The sequence below is a fragment of the Myotis yumanensis genome, unplaced genomic scaffold (genome assembly GCF_028538775.1).
Source record: "Myotis yumanensis isolate MYYU_CA2020_CCGP unplaced genomic scaffold, mMyoYum1.0.hap1 SCAF_11, whole genome shotgun sequence".
Taxonomy (NCBI): domain Eukaryota; kingdom Metazoa; phylum Chordata; class Mammalia; order Chiroptera; family Vespertilionidae; genus Myotis; species Myotis yumanensis.
Window position 1 is genome coordinate 10794402 of NW_027223762.1, and position 22289 is coordinate 10816690.

General features: G+C 41.8%; 1 protein-coding gene across 3 annotated transcripts in view; it reads right to left on the reverse strand.

Moving 5' to 3' along the window:
- ASXL2 (ASXL transcriptional regulator 2) overlaps window positions 1-11965 on the reverse strand; it is a 78659-nt gene extending 66694 nt beyond the window's left edge. Inside the window, exon 1 of one of the 3 annotated variants that reach the window (XM_070428813.1) lies at window positions 11701-11965. In XM_070428813.1, the coding sequence (XP_070284914.1) occupies window positions 11701-11757 (57 nt within the window). In that variant the 5' untranslated portion in view covers window positions 11758-11965. Of the gene's footprint in view, window positions 1-11108; window positions 11155-11700 lie in introns of those variants that run through there. The other 2 variants (XM_070428812.1, XM_070428814.1) reach the window with 2 other exon arrangements.
- Window positions 11966-22289: the final 10324 nt, after the last annotated feature.

A 22289-nucleotide genomic window follows, 5' to 3' on the forward strand; every position in this document is an offset into this window, starting at 1 on the left:
GGTGAAAATGACTAAAAGTCTAGGATGTGGGGAGTAAATACTGTTATTCACTGCTATAAAATGATACAACCCTTTTTGAAGCACAACTTGGCTTAGATGGATATATCTTTGACCTAACAATCCTATTTAATAAAAGCCTAATATGCAAATCAACCAAAGGGCAGAACGACCGGCAGAACAACCGGTCACTATGACACACACTGCCACCAGGGGACAGACGCTCAATGCAGGAACTGATCCCAGCCCGCAGGCCCCAGGCCAGCCGTGGCATGTGCCAGCGGGGGCCCCCCTGATCACCCCGCCGGTCGCCCACAGAGGGAGGCAACGGGCACTGGCGGCAGGGGGCAGGGCCAGCGAGTGGGCGGTGCCAGGCCGGCCAAGGTGGGTGCCAGTGGGCGCCCCCTGATCACCCCACTGGTCGCCTCACAGATCAGTCCTGATTGCTGGCCAGGCCTAGGGGCTCTACCCATGCACAAATTTCATGCACTGGGCCTCTAGTGCCAATATAAAAATTATATGACTACTACAGGCCCAGTGCACGAAATTCATGCATGGGGGGTGGGGGGGGGGGTGTCCCTCAGCCTGGCCTGCGCCCTCTCACAGTCCAGGAGCTCTCAGGGGATGTCGGAATGGTGGCTTAGGCCCGCCATGGTTCAATTCCCGGTCAGAGCATAAGCCTGGTTGCAGGCTCAAACCCAGTGTGGGGCCTGCAGGAGGCAGCCGATCAATGATTCTCTCTCATCATTGAAGTTTCTCTCTCTCTTTCTCCCTCTCCCTTCCTCTCTGAAGTCAATAAAAATATATATATATTTTAAAAATTGCAAACACCCAGCCCAGCATTTCCTAGCTATCCTGCTTTATTTTTCCCCATAGCACTTGCCACTAACATAATATACAGGGTATTTCTCTCCCTTCCTCTTTCTCTAAAAAAATCAATAAAAACATTTAAAACACATACACACACACACACACACAACATGTTTTCACTATGAGAACTGAAACAAGAAGGCAGCGCATCACCTTGCTCGACCTTAGCAGGGACCTCAGCTGGAAATATTGGCATCAGGTGACTCAAATTTTTTGCCACTCTGCACATGTCCATGAATGACCACAGAAAGTGTCATGCGCATTGATTTGGGGTTAAGAGTCAATTTTAGCAAGTAGGTGAATTCACAAATGCTGAACCCTCAAATAATGAGGATCAACTATAATCTCTTTCAGGAAATAACATTGGGAGGAAGAATTCCCAGCTTTTTAAATGAGGCAGCATTATCCTAATACCAAAACCCAGACATAGTCCAAGAAAACTACAGATTAATATCCCTCATGAACATAACTGTGAATGTCCTCAACAAAATATTAGCAAATACAGCAATATATAAAAAGTATATTATACCACAACCAAGTGAAATGCCACTCCCCCCTCCCCCAGGAGCATAAGGCCAATTCAAAATTTGGAAACTAATGTCATCTACCATATTAGTAGTCTAAAAATTAAAAGCAAACGATTGTATCAATGATTCAGAAAATGACACATAAGATACTTAATACATAAAAAAGCAGATTAGAAACAGAAAGAGATTGATTACAACTACATAGAAAACTGTATCAAAGACTAGAAGTCCCAAAATGTTAAGCTATACTATGTCAGATGATAGTGAGTTTTTTCTCTACTTTTCCAAATTAATTTAATTTCTATAATTTAAATAATTCATGAAATTTTTGTGAAACAGGAAACCTATGTTACATATTACTATAACTAAATTTATTTTAAATTCAACATCAGTAGAGCAAAAAATAACACACCAATCCTAACCTAGAACCAGCCAGGGCCCATCCTTTTAATTCAAAGAGTCCTACTCTAACCCTCAAAAGCTCTCTACAACTACTCTTCAGTCCTCTACAATAAATCCCACAAATGGCCCAATTAGATTGAAACACAGATGTTATCACCTGCATACAAACTCTCTATGACTCCTAGAATAAAAATACTTATCAGCCCGACTTCTATGACTCTCCACATTTGGGCCCAAACCTACCTTTCCTGGTCTTATTTTTCACTACGCTTCACAATACTCCAAGGTAAATTAGCTATGCATCAAACATTTTTCAGTCTTCCCTCTGCCTGGAATGCCTTTACCCATACTCACCTCTAAATGTTTTATCCATCATCCTTGACTACCCAGGTCAAACCTCCAAGACCAACCCTGAAAGAGCCCCCCCCCCGCCCCACCACCACCACCAAATTTCAGGATTATTACTATTTTGCTATTATATAGCCCCAACACAAATTTATGATTATGTTTTATTACAAAACTTAGGTGAAAACAACTCAAATTTATCTCAGTTTCTGTGTGGAAGGATTCTGGACATGGGTTAACTGGGTTTTCTGTGTAGGGTCTCACTAGGCTGAAATTAAACTGTCAGCTTAGACTGTGAAATCATCTGAGGTTTGGGGTTCTTTTCCACGCTCACTACCAAGCTTATTTGTTGGCAGGTTTCAGTTCCTTTCTGTTTTGCTGGCTCTTGGCCAGCAGTCACTCGGCTCTTAGAGGCTGCCTGCCATTCCTTGCCACAAGGTGTTCTCAGAGGCAGTTCTCTAAATATAAGTCAAGAGAGTGGGGTTTGGTGCAGAATCTCCTAAAGCAGGAAATAGATGGGTTCCCAAACTTGTTTACAGCTAGTTTAAGCCCGTGTGGTTACACACTGACCTTCAGAAACAAGCAGCAAATGGTATCCCTGAGGTTAAAAGGCTTTTCATTAGTAGTCTCAAACCTCTGTGACTCTTTGCTAAGAAATAACATCTTTACAGTATATAGTTTTCTCATTCAGAAATATCAAACAATCCATATTTATTAATTTTTCAACAATATTAACCATGTTCACAACATACTAGTCATTATAAAAAGAACTTTTCATACATTCTCATCTAACATTCCAAATGCTAAGTTCTACTATTATCTCTATTTTAAAGTTGGGGAAACAGAAAACTCAGTATAAATCTCTACAACTCCAAAAATGGTCCTTAGACCAAAGCACCAGCATTACCTGGGAACTTGTTAGAAATGCAGAACTTCTGGCCTGGCCGGTATGGCTCAATGGTTGAGCGTCAACCCATGAACCAAGAGAACTGAAACAAGAAGGCATGGCTCAGTTTGCAGGCTGGATCCCCAGTAGGGAGCGTGCTAGAGGTAGCTGATTAATGTTTCTCATCGTTTCTCTCTCTCTATCCCTCTCCCTTCTTCTCTCTCTAAAGCTCAATTTAAAAAACATTAAAAAAAAAAAAAAAAGAAATGCATACTTTCTGGCTACACTGCAGAACTATTGAATAAAAATCTACATGATAGCAAGCTCTCCAGATGATTCTAATACACATTAATGTCTGTGCACTGGTTTAAAGAATCTTCCAAGATGGCATAATAATGGCAGAACCAACATCAAATCCAGATTGTTAAGGTTATTCCCAAGTTGCTATGAAAAATAGTTTTTTATTCCCCATTTTGCCTTTCATGGGTAATTAATATTTATAAAACTTCTTTCCATTATATTTTTTCTTGTATTCCATTTATTTTACATCTATATGCATGTGCGCGCGCACACACAAAAGAAAATATTTCCTAGATATTAATATATTTCATGGTACCATCTGCATAAGCTTACAAAATTTGTCAGAATCACTCAAATCATATAGAAAATTAACCACTATAAATCAACAGCAATATATTTAAATTTTACATTATTATTTAGAAATAAGTCACTAACAACATTAAGCACTTTGAAACTGAATATGGCTAAACCAGCTATTAAATAATTCAGATACCAGTGGGTTAAAGATTCAGAATGATTTAGGCCATCCCCAGCTGTGAACTCCAATGAAAGTCCATTCTAAATGTAGTATCAACTGCTAAATGTCAATAAACAAAAGAATTTTCCAATGAAAAGTCTTTTACAACATAATTTTTACTAAAAGATGGATCAAATTACTCAGAAGACACTATAATTAATAAGGTTTACAGTGTCCCCTGAAGCCCAGGACCGAGTACATGTGTATTCACCATTTAACCAGTTTTAGTTTTGTCAAGCAAGACCAAAAGTAAAATAAAGGGTCTTTGGAGGCAAATACCCAGATGGGACTTGAAATAATTTTCTTTCACAAACAAGACAGAGATACTCAACCTGTTTCCTGGCAAACAACACTTAATATAGTTGACTAACTTTACTCAAATGTATTCTCTTGAAAGTGAGAACAATGTCTTCTTTTACCTCCAATTAAAAAAGATTAAGCCCTGGCCAGTGCGGCTAAATTGGTTGAGTGTGCCCTCTGCTCCGAAAGATCACCAGTTCAATTCCTGGCCAGGGCACATACCCAGGTTGCAGGTTCAATTCCCAGTACGGGGTGCTTGGGAAACAGCCAATCAATGATTTTCATCATTGATGTTTCTATCTCTTTCTCCTTCTCCCTTTCTCTCTGAAATCAATAAAAATATATTTTTAAAAATAATAATAATGAGTTTACATAACTTTAATAGAAACTCAATGTTTAAAGCAAGTAATACTATTGTATTTAAGTCATATTTAAAGAGCTCAAAAACTGCACCTATGTTCATCTTTGTATTTTTAATTCTAAACTTTCTTTTTTTTAAAATATATTTTATTGATTTTTTACAGAGAGAAAGGGAGAAGGATAGAGAGTTAGAAACATCGGTCAGCTGCCTCCTGCACACCTCCTACTGGGGATGTGCCTGCAACCAAGGTACATGCCCTTGACTGGAATCGAACCTGGGACCTTTCAGTCCACAGGCTAACGCTCTATCCACTGAGCCAAACCAGTTAGGGCTAATTCTAAACTTTCTAAATAATTTTTTCCTTTACAAAAATAAAAAAATTCAAAAACTTAGTACATTCAAAAAATAGCCCTAACCAGTTTGGCTGAGTAGATAAGAGCACTGATTTGCGGACCAAAGGGTCCTGGGTTCGATTCCAGTCAAGGGCACGTACCTTGGTGGTTGCAGGCTCCTCCCCAGCCCAGACCTCGGTTGAGGCTCGTGCAGGAGGCAAGTAAATCAATGTGTTTCTCTCACATCGATGTTTCTCTCTGTCTTTCCCTCTCTCTTCCATTCTCCCTAAATATCAATGGAAAAATATCCTTGGGTAAAGATTAACAAAATAATAATAATGTAAAGAAAAAAAATTAAAACACTAAAAACAGCCCTGGCCAGGTGGCTCAGTTGGTTGGAGCATCATTCTATACACCAAAAGGTTGCAGGTTTGATTCTCGGTCAGAGCACATACCTGGGTTTTCGGTTTTAAAAGTTACTCATGGTAAATAGATTGATATTTCTCTCTCTCTACAAATCAATAAAAAAAATATCCTATATCCTCAGGTGAGGATTAAAAACACACACACTAAAAACATGATAAATCAAACTGCACTAAAAGTACTAAATTTCACAATACTAAAAACTATGAGGATGGCCTCTATGAGACATGGAAAGAAAAAATACAGAACCAAAGGGGTTTCAGAGTTTATTCTGTAAAAAGGACACAAATAGCAAGTTTTAGAAAACCCTACTGGTCAATTCCCTATAATTGTATCTTCCACATACTGGCCTCTTTCCAGACAGTGTTTGTAATGAAAACATAATGCCCTTTCACCGACAGCAAAATTGCACAGCCTTTTAAGGGTGGATAGATTCTGTGGATGATGAAACAGCAAGGACTTCTGCAAATCTGACCTTATTTTCTCAGCTTCTGTCAGAAGTCTAGGAGATGCAGCAGCAGCATCTTTCACAAAGAGGTTTAACTTGTGTTCAAAATAAGATTTTGATTTTTTTCTTCAATGAGTTAGGAGCATTGTGGAATACAAAAACAGGACAGAAGGAGGGATGAACTAAAAATAATAATACAAAATTCAAGAAGCAAAACACAAGGAAACTTTACTTCATTTTTATGGCAAGATGTAAGATCACTCAAGAAAGTGTTACATCAAATCATCTAGCACAGACAGGCTTGCAGGTAGCAAGTTCATAAATGTTGAAATATCTTATAATTTTATGTCAATTATACCTCAATAGAGTTGAAATAAAACATGCAGTTGTTTTAAAAATCATGGATCAGCCCGGCCAGTGTGGCTCAGTGGTTGAGCGTCGACCTAGGAACCAGGAGGTCACAGTTCTATCCCCGGTTAGGACACATGCCCAGGTTACGACTCAATCCGCAGTAGGGGGTGTGCAGAAGGCAGCAGATCAATGATTCTCTCTCATCATTTATGTTTCTATCTTTCTCTCCCTCTCTCCTCTTCTCTGAAATTAATAAATATGTATATTTTTAATAAAAAGTAAAAATCATGGATAAGAGCAGTTTCTCAATCTTTTTTAATTTTTTAAAAAACATTTTTTTAGACTTAGCTGGTTTGACTCAGTGGATAGAGTCAGCCTGCAGACTGAAAGGTCCCAGGTTCAATTCCGGTCAAGGGCACACACCCAGATTGTAATCCCCATGTGGAAGGCAACCGATGGATGTTTCTCTCTCTCTCTCCCCCTTCCTCTCTCTAAAATCAATTTTATTTTCCATTTTCTATACTTCCTACATAAAAGTCTTACTCCTTCAACAGAAATTTCTTATCTTCCATCTTATTCCCCAACATTAAGTAACTTTAGGTAAATGACAAAAATAAAAATCTATGGCCCTAACTGGTTTGGCTCAGTGGATAGAGTGTTGGCCTGTGGACTGAAGAGTCCCAGGTTCAATTCTAGTCAAGGGCACATGCTGGGGTTTTGGGCTTGATCCCCAGTAGGTGGTGTGCAGGAGGCAGCCGACCAATGATCCTCTCTCATCACTGATGTTTCTCTCTCTCTCTCTCCCTCTTCCTTTCTCTCTGAAAGCAATTTAAAAAAATAAAGAAAAAAATCTATGTACATTCAAAATAATATTAACATGTAAATGAAGTCTATATAAATGCCATCCAAAAAAAAAAACACACCACTTTTTCTTCAGTCTACAAACCATGTGCTACAGATCTACACTACAGACTGCTGTGCTACTCAACTCTAACACCCATACTTCACTTATCATACTTGGACTACTTTACTCCCAAAAGATACCCAAAGATACCTCTAGTGTACATGTCTAAGGTCTGTGTCTCTGTCCCTTCCACCTATAATCACAACAAATCTGTCCTCTTAGGTTGTTTTCTCTTTTAATGCTTTCCTAGTTGTGGTGGGTGACAAGAGAAAAGTAAAAAAAAAAAAAAAAAGAAACAAGTTTAACAATATTATACTATTTTGAAAGCTCTGCTTTGCAAAAACAGCTAAATTCCTCAGGAATGTCATCAAATATTTAGATGATACCGTGTCATTTTTTTAAATAAGCATAAATGAACATTAGAGTCAAGTGCAATGGTTCTCAATATCTGCCTTACTATAAATTTTTCTATTTAAATTGCAGCAAACACTATTCTACAGATCTCTCACCTGAATAATGCATTTTATAATACTGTATTTTTATAATACAAATAGAAATAAGATCAGCAGGGAGACTCCCTCTATCTAGTGTCCTTAGTTACTGGAACCTATCTATACACTTACTCGGCCTTTTGGCAAAATGGCATGATTTTACTATTATATAATAGTTATGGCCCAGCCAGGTGTAGCTCAGCGGTTGAGCGTCGACCCAGGAACCAAGAGGTTGCGGGTTCGATTCCTGGTCAGGGCATATGCCCAGGTTGCGGGCTCGATCCCAGTGGGGGTCATGCAGGAGGCAGCCAATCAATGATTCCCTCTCATCATTGATGTTTCTATCTCTCTTTCCCTCTCCCTTCCTCTCTGACATCAATAAAAATATATTTAAAAAAAAATAGTTATGAAACTTATTACTTTATTTTTTTATTGATTTCAAAGAGGAAGGGAGGAGAGATAGAGACAGAAACATCAATGATGAGGCAGAATCATCGATTGGATGCCTCCTGCATGCCCCACACTGGGAATGGAGCCCACAACCTGGGCATGTGCCCTGACCGGAAATCAAACCATGACCTCCTGGTGTGGTTCATAAGTCGATGCTCAACCACTGAGCTACACCAGCCGGGCTATTTTCTTTAGATTGTTCATAGCAACCTTACATCAACCCATGTAGCTCTCATATACCCACATACACACCCGTATCATGTACGTACATAAATGATTGAATAATTTTATCTGTTGCTTCATTATTGATTAGGAATACAACCCTATTTTAATAGCGCTCCCTAAAACAGGACAGCTCTACAATATAGGTACCAAGAACACAATAAGATAAGAAGCAGATACTGCCTGTATTCATAAATAATTTTATTACATCCTTGCTGAAACTCTGTTCCTAGAATATTTGACTGTAATGATATAAAATAAGTTTAAAACTGACTTTCCTGCCTGGCCAGAGTAACTCAGTTGGTTAAGCATCATCCTTTGCACCAAAAGGTTGCCTGGTTTGATTCCTGGTCAGGGCACATACAGGGTGTGGCAGGGGGTTGGGGTGGGGGGGGGTCCATCCCTGGTCAGGGAATGTACAGAAGGCAATCAATTGATGTTTCTCTCTTACATGGATGTTTCTCTTTCTCTAGGCATGTCTTCAAATGAGGATTTTAAAAAAAAATTTACTTCTCCTAGTTTTCCTGATCTTATAAATATACTAGAGGCCCGGTGCACGAAATTCGTGCAAGAGTAGGCCTTCCTTCGCCTGGCTGCTGGCACTGGCTTCCGTTTGGCACCCAGGACCCAGGCTTCCCTCACAGCCCTGGCTTCATCTGGAAGGTCACTGGTAGAACGTCCAGCCTAATTAGCATATTATGTTTTTATTATTACAGATGCACCCTTTTTTTTTTAGTGATCTTAGAGAGAAAAGGAGGGAAGGAGGAGGGAGAGAGAAACACCCATTTATTGTTCCACTTATTTATCCATTCGTTGGTTGCTTCTTGTGTGTTCTCTAACAAGAATGAACCCAAAACCTTGGCATATCAGGAGGATGCTCTAACCAACTGAGCTACTCTGCCAGAGCACTATTTCTTAATTTAGGTCAAAGTTACTTCCATTTGTTAAATCACCAATTCTCTGATCTCATTCTACAGTCTAAAATATTAAAGATCTACTTTTGTTTATTCCTTTTACATTTACTTCTAAACTTCATACAAGCAGAAACCTTTTGAGCACTGAGGTTTACTTTAATTCCTCACTTTATAGATGATAAAACAAACCAAAAAGGGTATGTTATTTTCTAGATTTTGGCTACTAGAAAAAAAGTCTTAGTGCTATTCTCTTTCTAAAATTCATTTTTACTTAGACTGAAGCCTTATACATTTACCAGAATAAAATAAAGACACCAAACCACTAATACGCTGATCCCTTCAAGAACTCACTTAGAACTCTATTAATTACTAGTCTTGCCCAGTCCATGTGGCTCAGTGGACTGGGAGTTGTCCTGTGGTTGGATTCCGGTCAGAGCACATGACCCAGTTGTGGGCTGGATCCCCAGTGGGGGGTGTACTCGAAGCAGATGATCACTCATTGATGTTTCTCTCTCTCTCTCTCCCTCTCCTTTCCTCTCTCTCCAAAATCAATAAAAACATTTTAAGAAACAAAAACTAGTCTTTCCATCTTTAAAATACTATTTTTCACACAGCTAGCTAGAGCATGAAATGTTTATCCTATATAATAAAAAGCTAATATGCAAATTGACCAAACGGAGGAACGACTGATTGCTATGATGCACACTGACCACCAGGGGGCAGGCGCTCAACACAGGAGCTGCCCCCTGGTGATCAGTGCGCTCCCACAGAGGGAGCACCACTCAGCCAGAAGCCCTGGGCCGGGCTCACAGCTGGTGAGCGCAGCAGCGGTGACAGGAGCCTCTCCCACCTCCGCGGCAGCGCTAAGGCTGTCCAACTGCCAGCTTAGGCCCGCTCACCGCAGGGAGCGGGCCTAAACCGGCAGTCGGACATCCCCCCAAAGTCTCCCGGACTGAGGGACCCCCTCCAAGTGCACGAATTTTGTGCACCAGGCCTCTAGTTATAAATAAACATACTAATTCATTACAGGTAAATATAAACAGATGTAAACAAATTTTTCCTATTTCTCACAAATCTCCCAATGATTAGACTATTTCATCCAAAGAAATAGTACTTCAAAAAATACTAAGATTCTAGAGACTAAATTAATTAACATAACTAGGGTGAGGGTCTGCTTAACTAATAGTTAAAGTTTACAATTAAAATTTACCATCCTCGTTTTAATAAAAGGAAGAGGTCTTGAGGTATTCATCAAGTACAAAAAAGTATAACAGTCTTCTGCGAAGGGGCAATTTCCAGACCACCAAGAAAATCATTTCTATAGAATGTTTTAAATCTTTTAGAGGGTAACTACCAGCAGTCACAATTATGAAGGCAAACTGTATGTAAAAACACTCAATAAATAAAATGGGCTTTTATTTACTTTTTCACATGTCCAGCTGAAACAGTGTCAGACTCATCAACCCCCTAATATATACCAAAATGTTAACAGATATAGCCGAGGGGTGAAATAGGTGATTTTTTTTATTTTCTTCTTTATAGGTTTCTATAATCTTCACAAATTTCCCAGAGTGAACATTTATTACTTTTCTATCCCGAAACATCTCATTCAAAAAGAAACCAATCACATAATAAAGGTTCACTGAGAAGGGTTCCCCACGTTGTTCAAGTATTACCGACAGGATCCACCATTAGAAATAATGCCCCCACACCTTCTCACTTCCCAGCGCTAACAGGCTGTTTCAGGTCCTGTTACTTTCCTGCTGCATCCTCACTTCCACCCGTATACACACACTTCAAATTTTTTTCACAAAACATAAAAGTTCTCACTAATCCTAAACAGTCCTATTTTTTTAAAAACTTACCTCTAAATCTCGTTATAGCAAATTTAGAAAGGGGGGTGGGGTGGTTTTACCCCCTAAGTACAAACTTGGTGAGGCCACCACCATCACTTTAACTACGGAAAAGTCAAGGCCGGGCAAACTACACGTCCCGCCATGCATTGCTGCCTTGTTCAGAGTAGGTCTCTACGGAAACAGAAAAAAAAAAAAAATTCTACAAGTCCCACCTGTTACTTGGTGTCTAAACACCTCCTGCACTTTCAGCTCCCGCAGCAAACAAAAACGGGTGCCCCGTGACCCCACGTTGGACCTGGGCGCCCCGAGGAGCAGGGAGCCCGAGGTGCGGCGCCGTGTCCGCTCTGGCGGGGGAACTCGACCCAGCTCTGTGCTCCCCGCTTCTCCCCGAGCTGGGTGCACGCACGAGCCTCCTCCCGTCCGCATCCAATGGGGGATCCTCAGCCGCACCGGGGAGGGGAACCGGCTGCTGTGCAAGCACAACAGACTCCCCCGCGCCGGGGCGGGGCGGGGGCGACCACGGATCGGGGCCGAGAGCGACGTGACCCCGAGGGGCAAGCTTCCCAACACGCCGAGGACTCGTCGCAGTCGCGGGGCGCAGCACCGCGCCGCGGCGACCCTCTTCCGCGGGGCGCCTCCATGCCCACAGGGATCACAGCCCGACACGCACCGCCGCCGCCTCCCGGCGCGGTTTTGTGCCCCCTCCGCCGGGTCGCTGGGCCAATGACCTCCCTTCCCCTGCCTCCGGAGGTCGGCGAGGGGACCAAATCCTCCCGGCCTTCCCCTTCGCTCCCTCCCCCTTACCGTCTTGGCGGCCTCCGCCCAGGTCCTGCCCTTCTTCCTACGGCCCTTTTCCCTCATGTCGGGTCTTGAACTGACTGGGAGGCTCCCGTGTCCGGGCTCCGGCCGCCCTCCCTGCCTGCTCTGCCCTGCGCTGCTTTTCCCGCGGTGCCGGGAAAGGTGGGAGAAAGGGGAAGTCAGGCCGGAGGAGCACCCGAGCAGAGGAAGCAGCGGGGGTGGTGCGCGGAGGGGGGGGGTCTAAGGGGCGGCCGGTCTTGCTGCCGTTGCCACTGCTACCGCCGCTGCCATATTGGGTCCTTACTGTACAGGCAGCCGCTACGGTCATGTGACCGCTCCCGCGCGGCCGTCACTACTGTACGCAGCCGGCAGCGCGAGCGCGCGCGCGCGCGCGCGCCCCCGCCCACCGCGCGCGGTGGCCGGGAGAGCGAGCCGGCGGTGGCCGCGCCTCGCCACGCCCACTCTGTCCCGGAGCATGCGCGTGAGGACAGGCCGTCGCCAGCCTGCGCGTGGCGTCAGGCTCTCACGCCCACCCCTGCGGAAGCGGAAGTTGATCCGCCCCGGAAGGCTCATTGAAACGAACTGCGACCCTGTGCGGGGCGCCGCCTTGGCTGTAGACAGAGACTTGGAGTAGGCAGTCTCTTCCCTCAAGGGGCGACCCTGCCAACTCTCACCTTCAGTAAACCTCGTACTTAAGTTTTTTTTCATAAGTCCACGTGTATCTTTACAAAAGTTACCTTTTTGGGGACTTGGAACAGTTCTCCACTTTAATGCATGAAGCAATTTGAAATTGAGTGATTTACCGAGCTCACAAGTCTAGGAAGTAGAGAAAACAAATATCAGATTGCCAACCCAGAGCCCTTTCCATCTCCCCTGAATGCCTGTCAAACTTGGGGAGCTCGGCTCCAGCACGGTGCCTGTGTATATTGGGTGCCCAGTAAATATTTGCTGAATGATTCAGCTGTGTCTGAGGTCAGAAACCATTATTTGTAGTTGTCCATAACAGCCTCCTAAAAGATCAGGAATGCGGCATCTTTGGTCGAGTTATCCACATCTTTATTCTTTGCAAAGTAAAAAGAATGTGTAATGACGCCTACTGATCTCCTAAATCCACCTGCTTCCAGAAGCAGCTTCCAGTTTACTAACGTTACCGTGTTCTAAAATAGACCTGAGTATTGGGCTGCTTCTTGGGAGGTAAGACAGGTGAGAGCAGTATGTGTTAATTGTTCATTTTTTGAGAAGAGGATTCAAAACTTTTCTTCCAATTTCCAAAAGGGGTCTGTTAACTAAAGAAAAGTCTCCATAGGGAGTTTGAGAGGGTGTCGAGATACTCATATTTCTCTTTAAGTCATTTGATCAACAGCCATTGATGAAGATATATTTTCACAAACTCCTTTAGTGACTCAGAGCACTATCCATAACATGAAGGTATGTACCCTCTCTCTGTAAAGCCTAGGTCTATAGTCAGTTCAAGAAACACCTCTCCATCCCCAGCTGTTGACAGGCTTGTCATGCAGCCCTGTTCACTAGGCAGTCTCCCTCATCTTGTTTTCAGATCCTGCTAGGCCAGTTACTCCCACTGTCTTTACAGGCATGCCCCATACACGGATATTTCAGTCAATGCCTGAACACATATATGATAGTGGTCCCCTAAGATTATAGCAGACCTGAAAGATTATTACCTAGTGACATGGTAGCTTTTGTAGTGTTATCCTATACAATAATGCACAATGCATTACTCAGTGTTTGTGGTGATGCTGGTGTAAGCAAACCTACTGAACTGCCAGTCTTATGAACATACTAGAAGCCCGATGCACGAAATTTGTGCACTTTGGTGGTGGGGGGAGTCCCTCAGCCTGGCCTGCACCCTCTCACAATCTGGGAGCCCTCGGGGGTGTCTGAGTTGGACATCCTTAGTGCTGCCGCAGAGGCGGGAGAGGCTCCCGCCACTGCTGCTGCACTCGCCAGCCGTGATCCTGGCTTCTGCGTGAGTGGCACTCCCCCTGTGGGAGCGCACTGACCACCAGGGGCAGCTCCTGCATTAAGCGCCTGCCCCCTGGTGGTCAGTGCATGTCATAGCAACCAGTCATCCCTCACTCAGTTGATTTGCATATTAGCCTTTTATTGTATAGGATAACACAGCCTAGCAAGTATGGCTCAGTGGTTGAACATTGACCTATGAACCAGGAGGTCGAGGTTTGATTCCTGGTCTGGGCACGTGCCCAGGTTGTGAGCTCAATCCCCAGTGGGAAGCATGCAGGAGGCAGCCAATCAATGATTCTCTCTCATCATTGATGTTTCTCTTGCTCTCTCCCTCTCCCTTCCTCTCTGAAATCAATAAAAATGTATTTTTTAAAAGTATACCACATACAATAATGTACAGTAGGTAATACTTGATATTAAATGACTGTTACTGGTTTATGTATTTATTATACTACCAGAGGCCCGGTGCACGAAATTCGTACATGGGTAGGGTCCCTAGGCCTGGCTGGTGATCAAGGCCTATTGGGGCCGTCTCACCCAGTCCCAATCGGGGCCAGGCTGGATGTCTCACCCAGTCCCAATCGGGGCTAGCCAGACTGGGCCTGCTGGACAGGGCCTGCCGGATGGGGGGAGGGACTGGGGGAGGTTTGCCTGCCACAGGGAGGGACTGGGGGAGGTTGGCTGGCCATGGGAGATTGGCTGTGGGAGTGCACTGACCTCCAGGGGGCAGCTCCTGTGTTGAGCATCTGCCCCCTGGTAGTCAGTGCGCATCATAGCATCTGGTTGACCTGTTGTTCCGGTTGTTCAGTCGTAACCGTCACTTAGGCTTTTATATATATATAGATAGTTTTTTGTTTTTTATTTTATTTTTATTATACCATACTTTTATATTTCTGGAAAGATACACAAGAACTTACTAAAAGTAATTATCTGAGAGTAGTGGGACTGGTGGTTGGGGATTATGTAAAGAAGATTTTGTTTCTTTTTTAATAAGAACTATTAATTATGATTATTAGTGATAGCTAACTAATACTTTTTTAAAAAAGAAGGGAAGAATATAATCCTCCTTTTCTTCCTAGGTTTTCTGTGCTGCTGCATGGAAGCTAACTAAAATTAATTTGATTAAAGTGTTTTTATCCCATGAGGAAAAACACACTATAGTACCCCTGCTAAAACATCACACTATACCCCAGAAGTAAGATGGACAAATATGGACAGTTCACAAAAGAGGAAATTCATTAGGTAATAAACACTTAAAAACAATATCTACTTCATGAGTATCAGTGAAATCTAAGTTAAAATATAATTAACTAATAAAAGAACTTATTTAAGAATCCTGATTAAACATACTTATATAAAAAATTAACAAGTTCTATCAGAGGCTGGAGTAGGGGAGGATGGGGAGTTATTATTTAATAGGTACAGGGTTTCAGTTTGGAATAATGAGAAAGTTCCAGTATGAATGTATGTAATGCCACTGAATTGTACTTTTAAAAAGTGCGGTTCAGTTGGTTGGGCATTGTCCCATGCACCGAAGGGTTGCCAGTTCAATTTCTACGTATGTTTCACTCTCTGTCTCTCCCTCTCCTTTCCTCTCTCTAAAAATCAATGAAAAATATATATATTTTAAAGCATCCACTCTGATCTTTGTTATTTTCTTCCTTCTACCAACTGTGAACTCAGTTTATTCTTCCTTTTCTAGTTCCTTGTGGTATAAAGTTGGGTTGTCTATTTGAGAGCGTTTTTTTTTTCTTAAGGTAGGATTTTATCGCTATAAGTTTCTCTCTTAGAACTGCTTGCTTTATCCCACAAGTCTTGGTATGTTATATTTCCATTCTCATCTGACTCAAGATATATTTTGATTTCTCATTGATTTCTTTAACACATTGGTTGTTCAGAGCATGTTGTTTAATCTCTGCATATTTGTAAATTGTCCAGTTTTCTTCTTATAATCAATTTCTACTTTCATATCATTGTGACTAAAAAAGATGCTTGATAGTATTGCAAAATTCTTAAATTTATTAAAACTTGTTTTGTGGCCCAACATACGATATATCCTGGAGGATGCTCTATGTGTGCTTGAGACAGATGTGTGTTCTGATGCTGTTGGATGCAATGTTCTGTAAATGTCTGTTAAGTCCATCTGGTCTACCGTGTCATTTAAGTCCAATGTTTCTTTATTGAGTTTCTGCCTGGGTGATCTATCCATTGCTGAAAGTAGGATATTGAAGCCCCCTACTATGTGTTGATGTCTATTTCTCCCTTTACAGCTATTATATTTGCTTCTTATATTTAGGTGCTCCTATATTGAGTGCATACATATTTACAAATGTTATATTCTCAATGAATCAATCCCTTTATTATTATAGAATGACTTTGTCTCTTGTTGCAGTCTTTGGCTTAAAGTCTATTTTGTGTGATATAAGTATAGCGATACCTGCTTTCTATTGGTTTCCATTTGCATGGCATATCTTTTTCCATCCCTTCACTTTCAGTCTATGTGTGCCCTTAAAGCTGAAGTGAGTCTCTTATAGGTAGCATATGTTTTGTTTTGTTTTTTTAATCTATTCAGCTACTCTATATCTTTTGATTGGAGAAAGAAAAAAAATTTTTTAAGGTACTTCTGTCCATATGTTAAAAAGATATTCAAGTACTCTTTATATTTCTGTGTTATGTTTTAGTTTGGGCCTAGACTAGGTAAATAATGCATGTGGTAATAAGAATTCATTGCCATTAACTTAATTTATTTAAATAAATTAGTTTAATTAAATAAATTAGTTTTTAGCTTTCAGACATGAACCAAATACTGAGGGCCAGAAAGGAATGCAAGACTACAAAGCAATGAGGACAGGGACTATATCTGTCATGTTCATTATTACACATGCAGTGCCCAGGATAGCACCTTGTAAGAGAAAGTGCTCAGTACATTTTTGTTGAACGAATAAATAGATAAATGAATGAATGAATAAGCAAGACACAGTCCCTACTCCAAATTAGCTCCTTATTTATTTATTTTTTAGAAAGGAGAGAGACATCGATTTGTTGTTCCACTTATTCATGCATTCATTGGTTGCTTCTTGTATGTGCCCTGACCAGGTATGGAACCCACAACCTTAACGTGTCAGGGTGACACTCGAACCAACTGAGCTACCTGGCCAGGGCCCCAATAGCTCATATTAAAGTAAGAAAAACCTATAAACAAATTAAATACTATGTAACCATAAACATGTATGCAAGATCCTAAAGTGGCATAGAGGAAAGGTAATAAACCCTATGGGGATTAGGGCTGGAGAGAGTGTCCAGCAAGGCTCCAAGGAGGAGCTTCTAGATTATGGTTTATGATGACAGCCAGTGAAGAGAGTGGTGGGGCAGGGAGCATAAGTGACATTAGAAGGAGGGAGACCAGTTAGGAGGGCTTTGCAGCACTGCAGGGAGTATTATGTCCTCAGGTTTTACATCAGGGTTCCCAACCTGGAGTCCCGGGGAATGTACTTGGACATTAGCTTAGACAAAATTATGTTTTTATTTTCACTACTTTTAAACTGATTTGTTACCTATGACTTTGTCACTTACAGAAATCACAGATATCTTTATATTGTATTACAGTTATCACAATTTCAATATTTTAGACCTGCTACTAGATCTTGTCATGTAATGCATTGAAAATGAAGCACACCTGGCCAGTGTGGCTCAGTGGTTGAGCATCAATCTATGAACCAAGAGGTCACTGGTTTGACTCCCAGTCAGGGCACATGCCCGGTTACAGGCTTGATCCCCAGTAGGGGGTGAGCAGGAGACAGCCAATTGATGTTTCTCTCTCAGAGATGCTTCCATCTTTCTCTCCCTTCCTCTCTCTCTAAAAATCAATAAAAACATATTTTTTAAAACACATTTTTATTGATTTTTTTACAGAGAGGAAGGGAGAGGGATAGAGAGCCAGAAACATCGATGAGAGAGAAACATCGATCAGAATCAAACCTGGGACCCTTGAGTCCACAGGCCAACGCTCTATCTACTGAGCCAAACCAGCTAGGGCAAAAAACATATTTTTTAAATGAAGCACATATATTGCTATATCACAGATTTGTTTTTCTAATAAGCTGATCACTGTATGTCAATATAAATGTCTTTGTAATCTTAGGTATTTTATTTACACTTTGAAAGAGATTCTGAGAAGGGGTCAATAGGCTTCAACAAACTGTCAAAGGAATTCATAGCAAAAACAGACCAACAAGCAAACACAGAACAGGTGGTGAAGATGAAATCCTGGTGTCACCACATAAGCATGTGACTTCAGACAAATTTTTAAAAAATCTTTCTTGGCCTCAGTTTTCTCATGTGGAAAAATGGGTGTGATATTGATAGTATCTATTTCATCACTTTCTTATAAAGATCAAATAAATACAAATAAAGAGCTTAGAATAATGACAGGTATACAGTAAACATTCAATAAATGATAATATTATAACCTGTTTAGATCTTGGTTTCTGAAGAAAATCCAACAAATGATCTCTTAAATTCAGCATCTCTTAAGGCTCTTGCCTATTTGTGAAGATTTTCCTAAATCTATTTAAGGCAACAGCCAAAGAGACCCCCCTTTTCTCTCCTTTTCCTTATGAGAATCAATGAAATGTCAACCAAGGTTCTCATTTTCTGCAGAGAAATAAAAAGGCAACTTCCTGAGGATTAAAGCTGATGTATAAACACGGATTTAGAATTGATAGACCCCTTCGAAACTATCCTGTTCCGGGTTCTCTAAAGCATGAATCTGGATGCTATTGTCAGGCATGAACTAGCTCACTTCATGGCCATGAAGGGAAAACCAGAGCCGATTTAAACTGGCTTGGACTGCAGGTGGTCAGAGACTCAGAGATGTAGGAAGCAGGAAGGAAGGCGGAGGGATTGGAGGCCAGCCAGGAGCAAGCTGGGAACAGCGAGGCTATGCTGCTCCTTAGTTACCACTGGCTTTGTCCAGCCAGATGTCCTCAGCATCTCCTTGGTTTTCTGCCTGAGGAATTTGACTATTCATTCTGAAGTTGTCTTCAATGCTGTCCACATTCACAATAGTCCTCAGAAGCCAAACACATAGTCAAATGTTCATCCTGGCAAGAGATATTTTACATAGATGGGGGGCACAGCCGGGATGTAAAAGGATTTAGGTTCAAGTCTCAACTTTGTTACTTACTACTTGGATAAAGGGAAGCAATTTATTTAGATGGTCTAATCTTTAGTTTCCTCATCTGCCAAAAATTGAGACTATGTACTCAATGAAAATTCATTTTGAGCCTATGATGGGACAGGCTTGTTAGGACTAGAGGGCGATACAATCCTTAACAGCCATTGTGCCCTCATACCGCCTTGTTAACCTATTCTCAACACCCAAGGCTCAGATTTGGGTGTTGAGAATACAGAAGTAAACCAGATAGGTAAAGTAGGTAAGGTCATGCTGTCACGGAGCTTTATTCAAGTGGAGACAGGAGAGAAATAAATAGACAATATTAGACATTGATAAATGCTCGAAAGACAATAAAACAAGTAGTTGTGCAAGAGAGTGACTGAGTTGGGAGCATCTTTAGATTACAAGGAAAGCCTCTCTGGGAATTTGAGCTGAAACAGAAGACAGAAAGAACTAGCCTGGAGAAGATCAGGTGTGGAGCATTCCAATTAGAGGGAAGGAGAATCGCAGCGGCCCTGAAGTTGAGGAAAGAGTTTGGTATGTTTGTGAAATATAAAGAAGATCTAGAATGGAGTGGGGTGGAGAGGGATCTAGGAAGGGGTGGGCAGGACTGAGGAAGTGGGGGAGGATGTGGGAGATTTGAGGAGAGCAGAGGATGTGTGAAATAATTGTTTTGGAAAATGGGGAGAGGACATACTAAGGAAGTGCAGTAGGTTGCTTGGCAGCGTTGAGAGACTCCTCTTGAAATGTGTGGTCATGAATTTAAACTAGAAGTAGTTGGCTTAGTGGATGTTGTTCTGAGGATTAGATAAAATGAATGGCAGTTTTTGATACATGGTAGACAAAATTAAATAACTATCGTAAGAAGTAGGAAAAAAAACTCATTTATTGTTGCCACCATTTGTCATTCATAGAAGAAGTAAATAATACACCATATATTCTGATCTTTGGTTTAAGACTAAGGTTTTCTTCTAAACTTAGTTTTTCTTTTGCATCTGGATATTTTAAACCTGGATGTTTTTGCATGCGTAATACAAAATGCTGTGATATTTACTCTTGTGGCCTTTTTTAAAAAAAAAATTTTTTTTTTAATTTATCTCAGAGAGGAAGGAAGAGGGAGAGAGAGAGAGAGAGAAACATCAATGATGAGAGAGAATCATTGATTGACTGCCTACTGCACGCCCCCTACTAGGGATCGAGCCCACAACCTGGGCATGTACCCTTGACCAGAATCGAACCCGGGACCCTTCAGTGTTCCTGTATATGCTGACAGCTCCTTCCTTCAGTCCGCAGGCCAATGCTCTATCCACTGAGCCAAACCTGCTAGGGCGCTCTTGTGGTCTTAATAAACTGGAAGTAAATTTCTTTGGTCAGTCCCTTGTAGAACCACTTCCTTATATTCTAAATACAGGAACACAGCTCATCTCGGTGTACACACAAAATTTGCTTCACTTTATCCGTTTGAGTGTTCAGACAAAAGAAAGATTTCCCTATTTTGAAATGTTAATTACCAACATTTGTTACCTGGGAACAACTCTTCAGCCTAGGATATCACATCTATTGCAACTTTAAATATAATCTCCCTACAATGCTGGGATGGAGATTTCCTGTAATTTCATCTGACCAATGAGATTCTTTTTTATGATTCCATCCCTTTTATTTTATTTTTACTTATTGACTTGAGAGAAATATTGATTTGTTGTTCCACTTATTTATGCATTCATTGGTTGATTCTTGTATGTGCCCTGACCTGGGATCAAACACACAACCTTGGTGTATGGGGACAGCACTCTATCCAACTGAGCTACCTTGCCAAGATCCAATGAAATCTTTTTTCACAAATCCTTTTTTTCAGACTTCTTAAGGTTGAAAAGGCCTGATATGGGAAAAACACTGATAACTGATGTGGGATATAGCAGAAACGCTAAATGAACTAAATTTGAACAGGACAGGATCTGGAGTTGGTGAGGACCTCAGGGGCAGTGGCTGGAAGACGGGTAGATGCTGAGAGGTGAGAATGACAATAGATTTGATAGGAGACTAAAGAGAAATCCAGCAGGAAGAGTAATTGAGCTCACCTGCTAGGAGGCAGAAAACAATGTAAGATTCTATGCACGCAGTCTGACAGCAGGCTGTGAGGATTCCAGCTTCTATACAGTCAGAGAAGATGAAAATAATGAGGTAGACCCTCCAACCTCAGTCTTTGAGAGTCCAACTCTATGTTCTGCAAATTTTTCCCAGGTGGTGGTGCCTCCCAGAGGCACCATCCACTCCAATGTCCTTGGTTCCGCAATGAAACCTCCTCTTATCCACCTCCCACCCCCATTCCACATATGGTATGTTTACAAGTTGGAGAAAAAGAGGTTCTGAGGTTGTAGCAAATGTGGCCGGTTTCCGACACATCCGCTCAGCGCTCAGTGTTCTTGTATATGCTGACAGCTCCTTCCTGCAGGCATCTGGGACTCTCTGCCTGAGCATTTTCCCTGATCACTGGAGCCGGCTTGACTCATGCGCAGGGCAGACCAAAAAAAGCCAGGGTCTTACTGCCCGCAGGAACGACCGTCGAACAGTGATTGACTGGAGTTGGTGTAGAAATACATATTTCAGCTACTTATTGCTGTGTAACAAACTACCCCCAAACCAGTGGCTTAAGACAACAGTGATGTGTTATTTCTCATGATTCTGTGGGTAGGCTGGGTGGCTCCTCTTCTGCGCTCACTCACATAGCTGTATTCACTGCAGAGGTAGCTGGACTGAACGCTCCAAGCTGGCATGACTTACAAGTCTTGCAGTTGACCTTGACTGCTGGCTTGGGACACTTTGGTATTCTTCCACATTGGCCTTCTTTCATTTACTGGGCTAGACCAGCTTCCTTCCCCGTGGAGATATCAGCACATCAAGAGGCCAAAGGCAGAAGCTGCAAGGAGTCTCAAGGCCTAGACTTTGAAGCTGGCACAATATCACTTTTTCCATTCTTATTGGTCAAAGCAAGTCACGAGGTCATCCCGATTCAAGGGGCAATGGCTATAGACCATGGTGCTCTTATGAACAAGATAGACAGGTAGACAGAATAATTTGCTTAAATTATATACTCAAAACAAGATCAAGCATGAATGTGACAGACACAAAGACACACTCTAGAGTGAGCCCCCTTCCTCCATGAGTCACACTCCTATGTAATTCTCTCTCCTTGAAAACCCATGCCTTGATTCTTGCCTGTAGATTATGGCAAAGGTGACAGGATAGTCACTTCCTTAATTAGGTTATGTCATTTAAAAAAAAACTCCATCTTGCCTAGCCAGTGTGGCTCAGCGGTTGAGCATCAACCCAGGAACCAAGAGGTTGCCTGTTTGATTCCTAGCCAGGGCACATGCCCTAGTTGATCCAAAGTGGGAAGTATGCAAGAGGCAGCCAATTGATGTGTTTCTCTTTCATT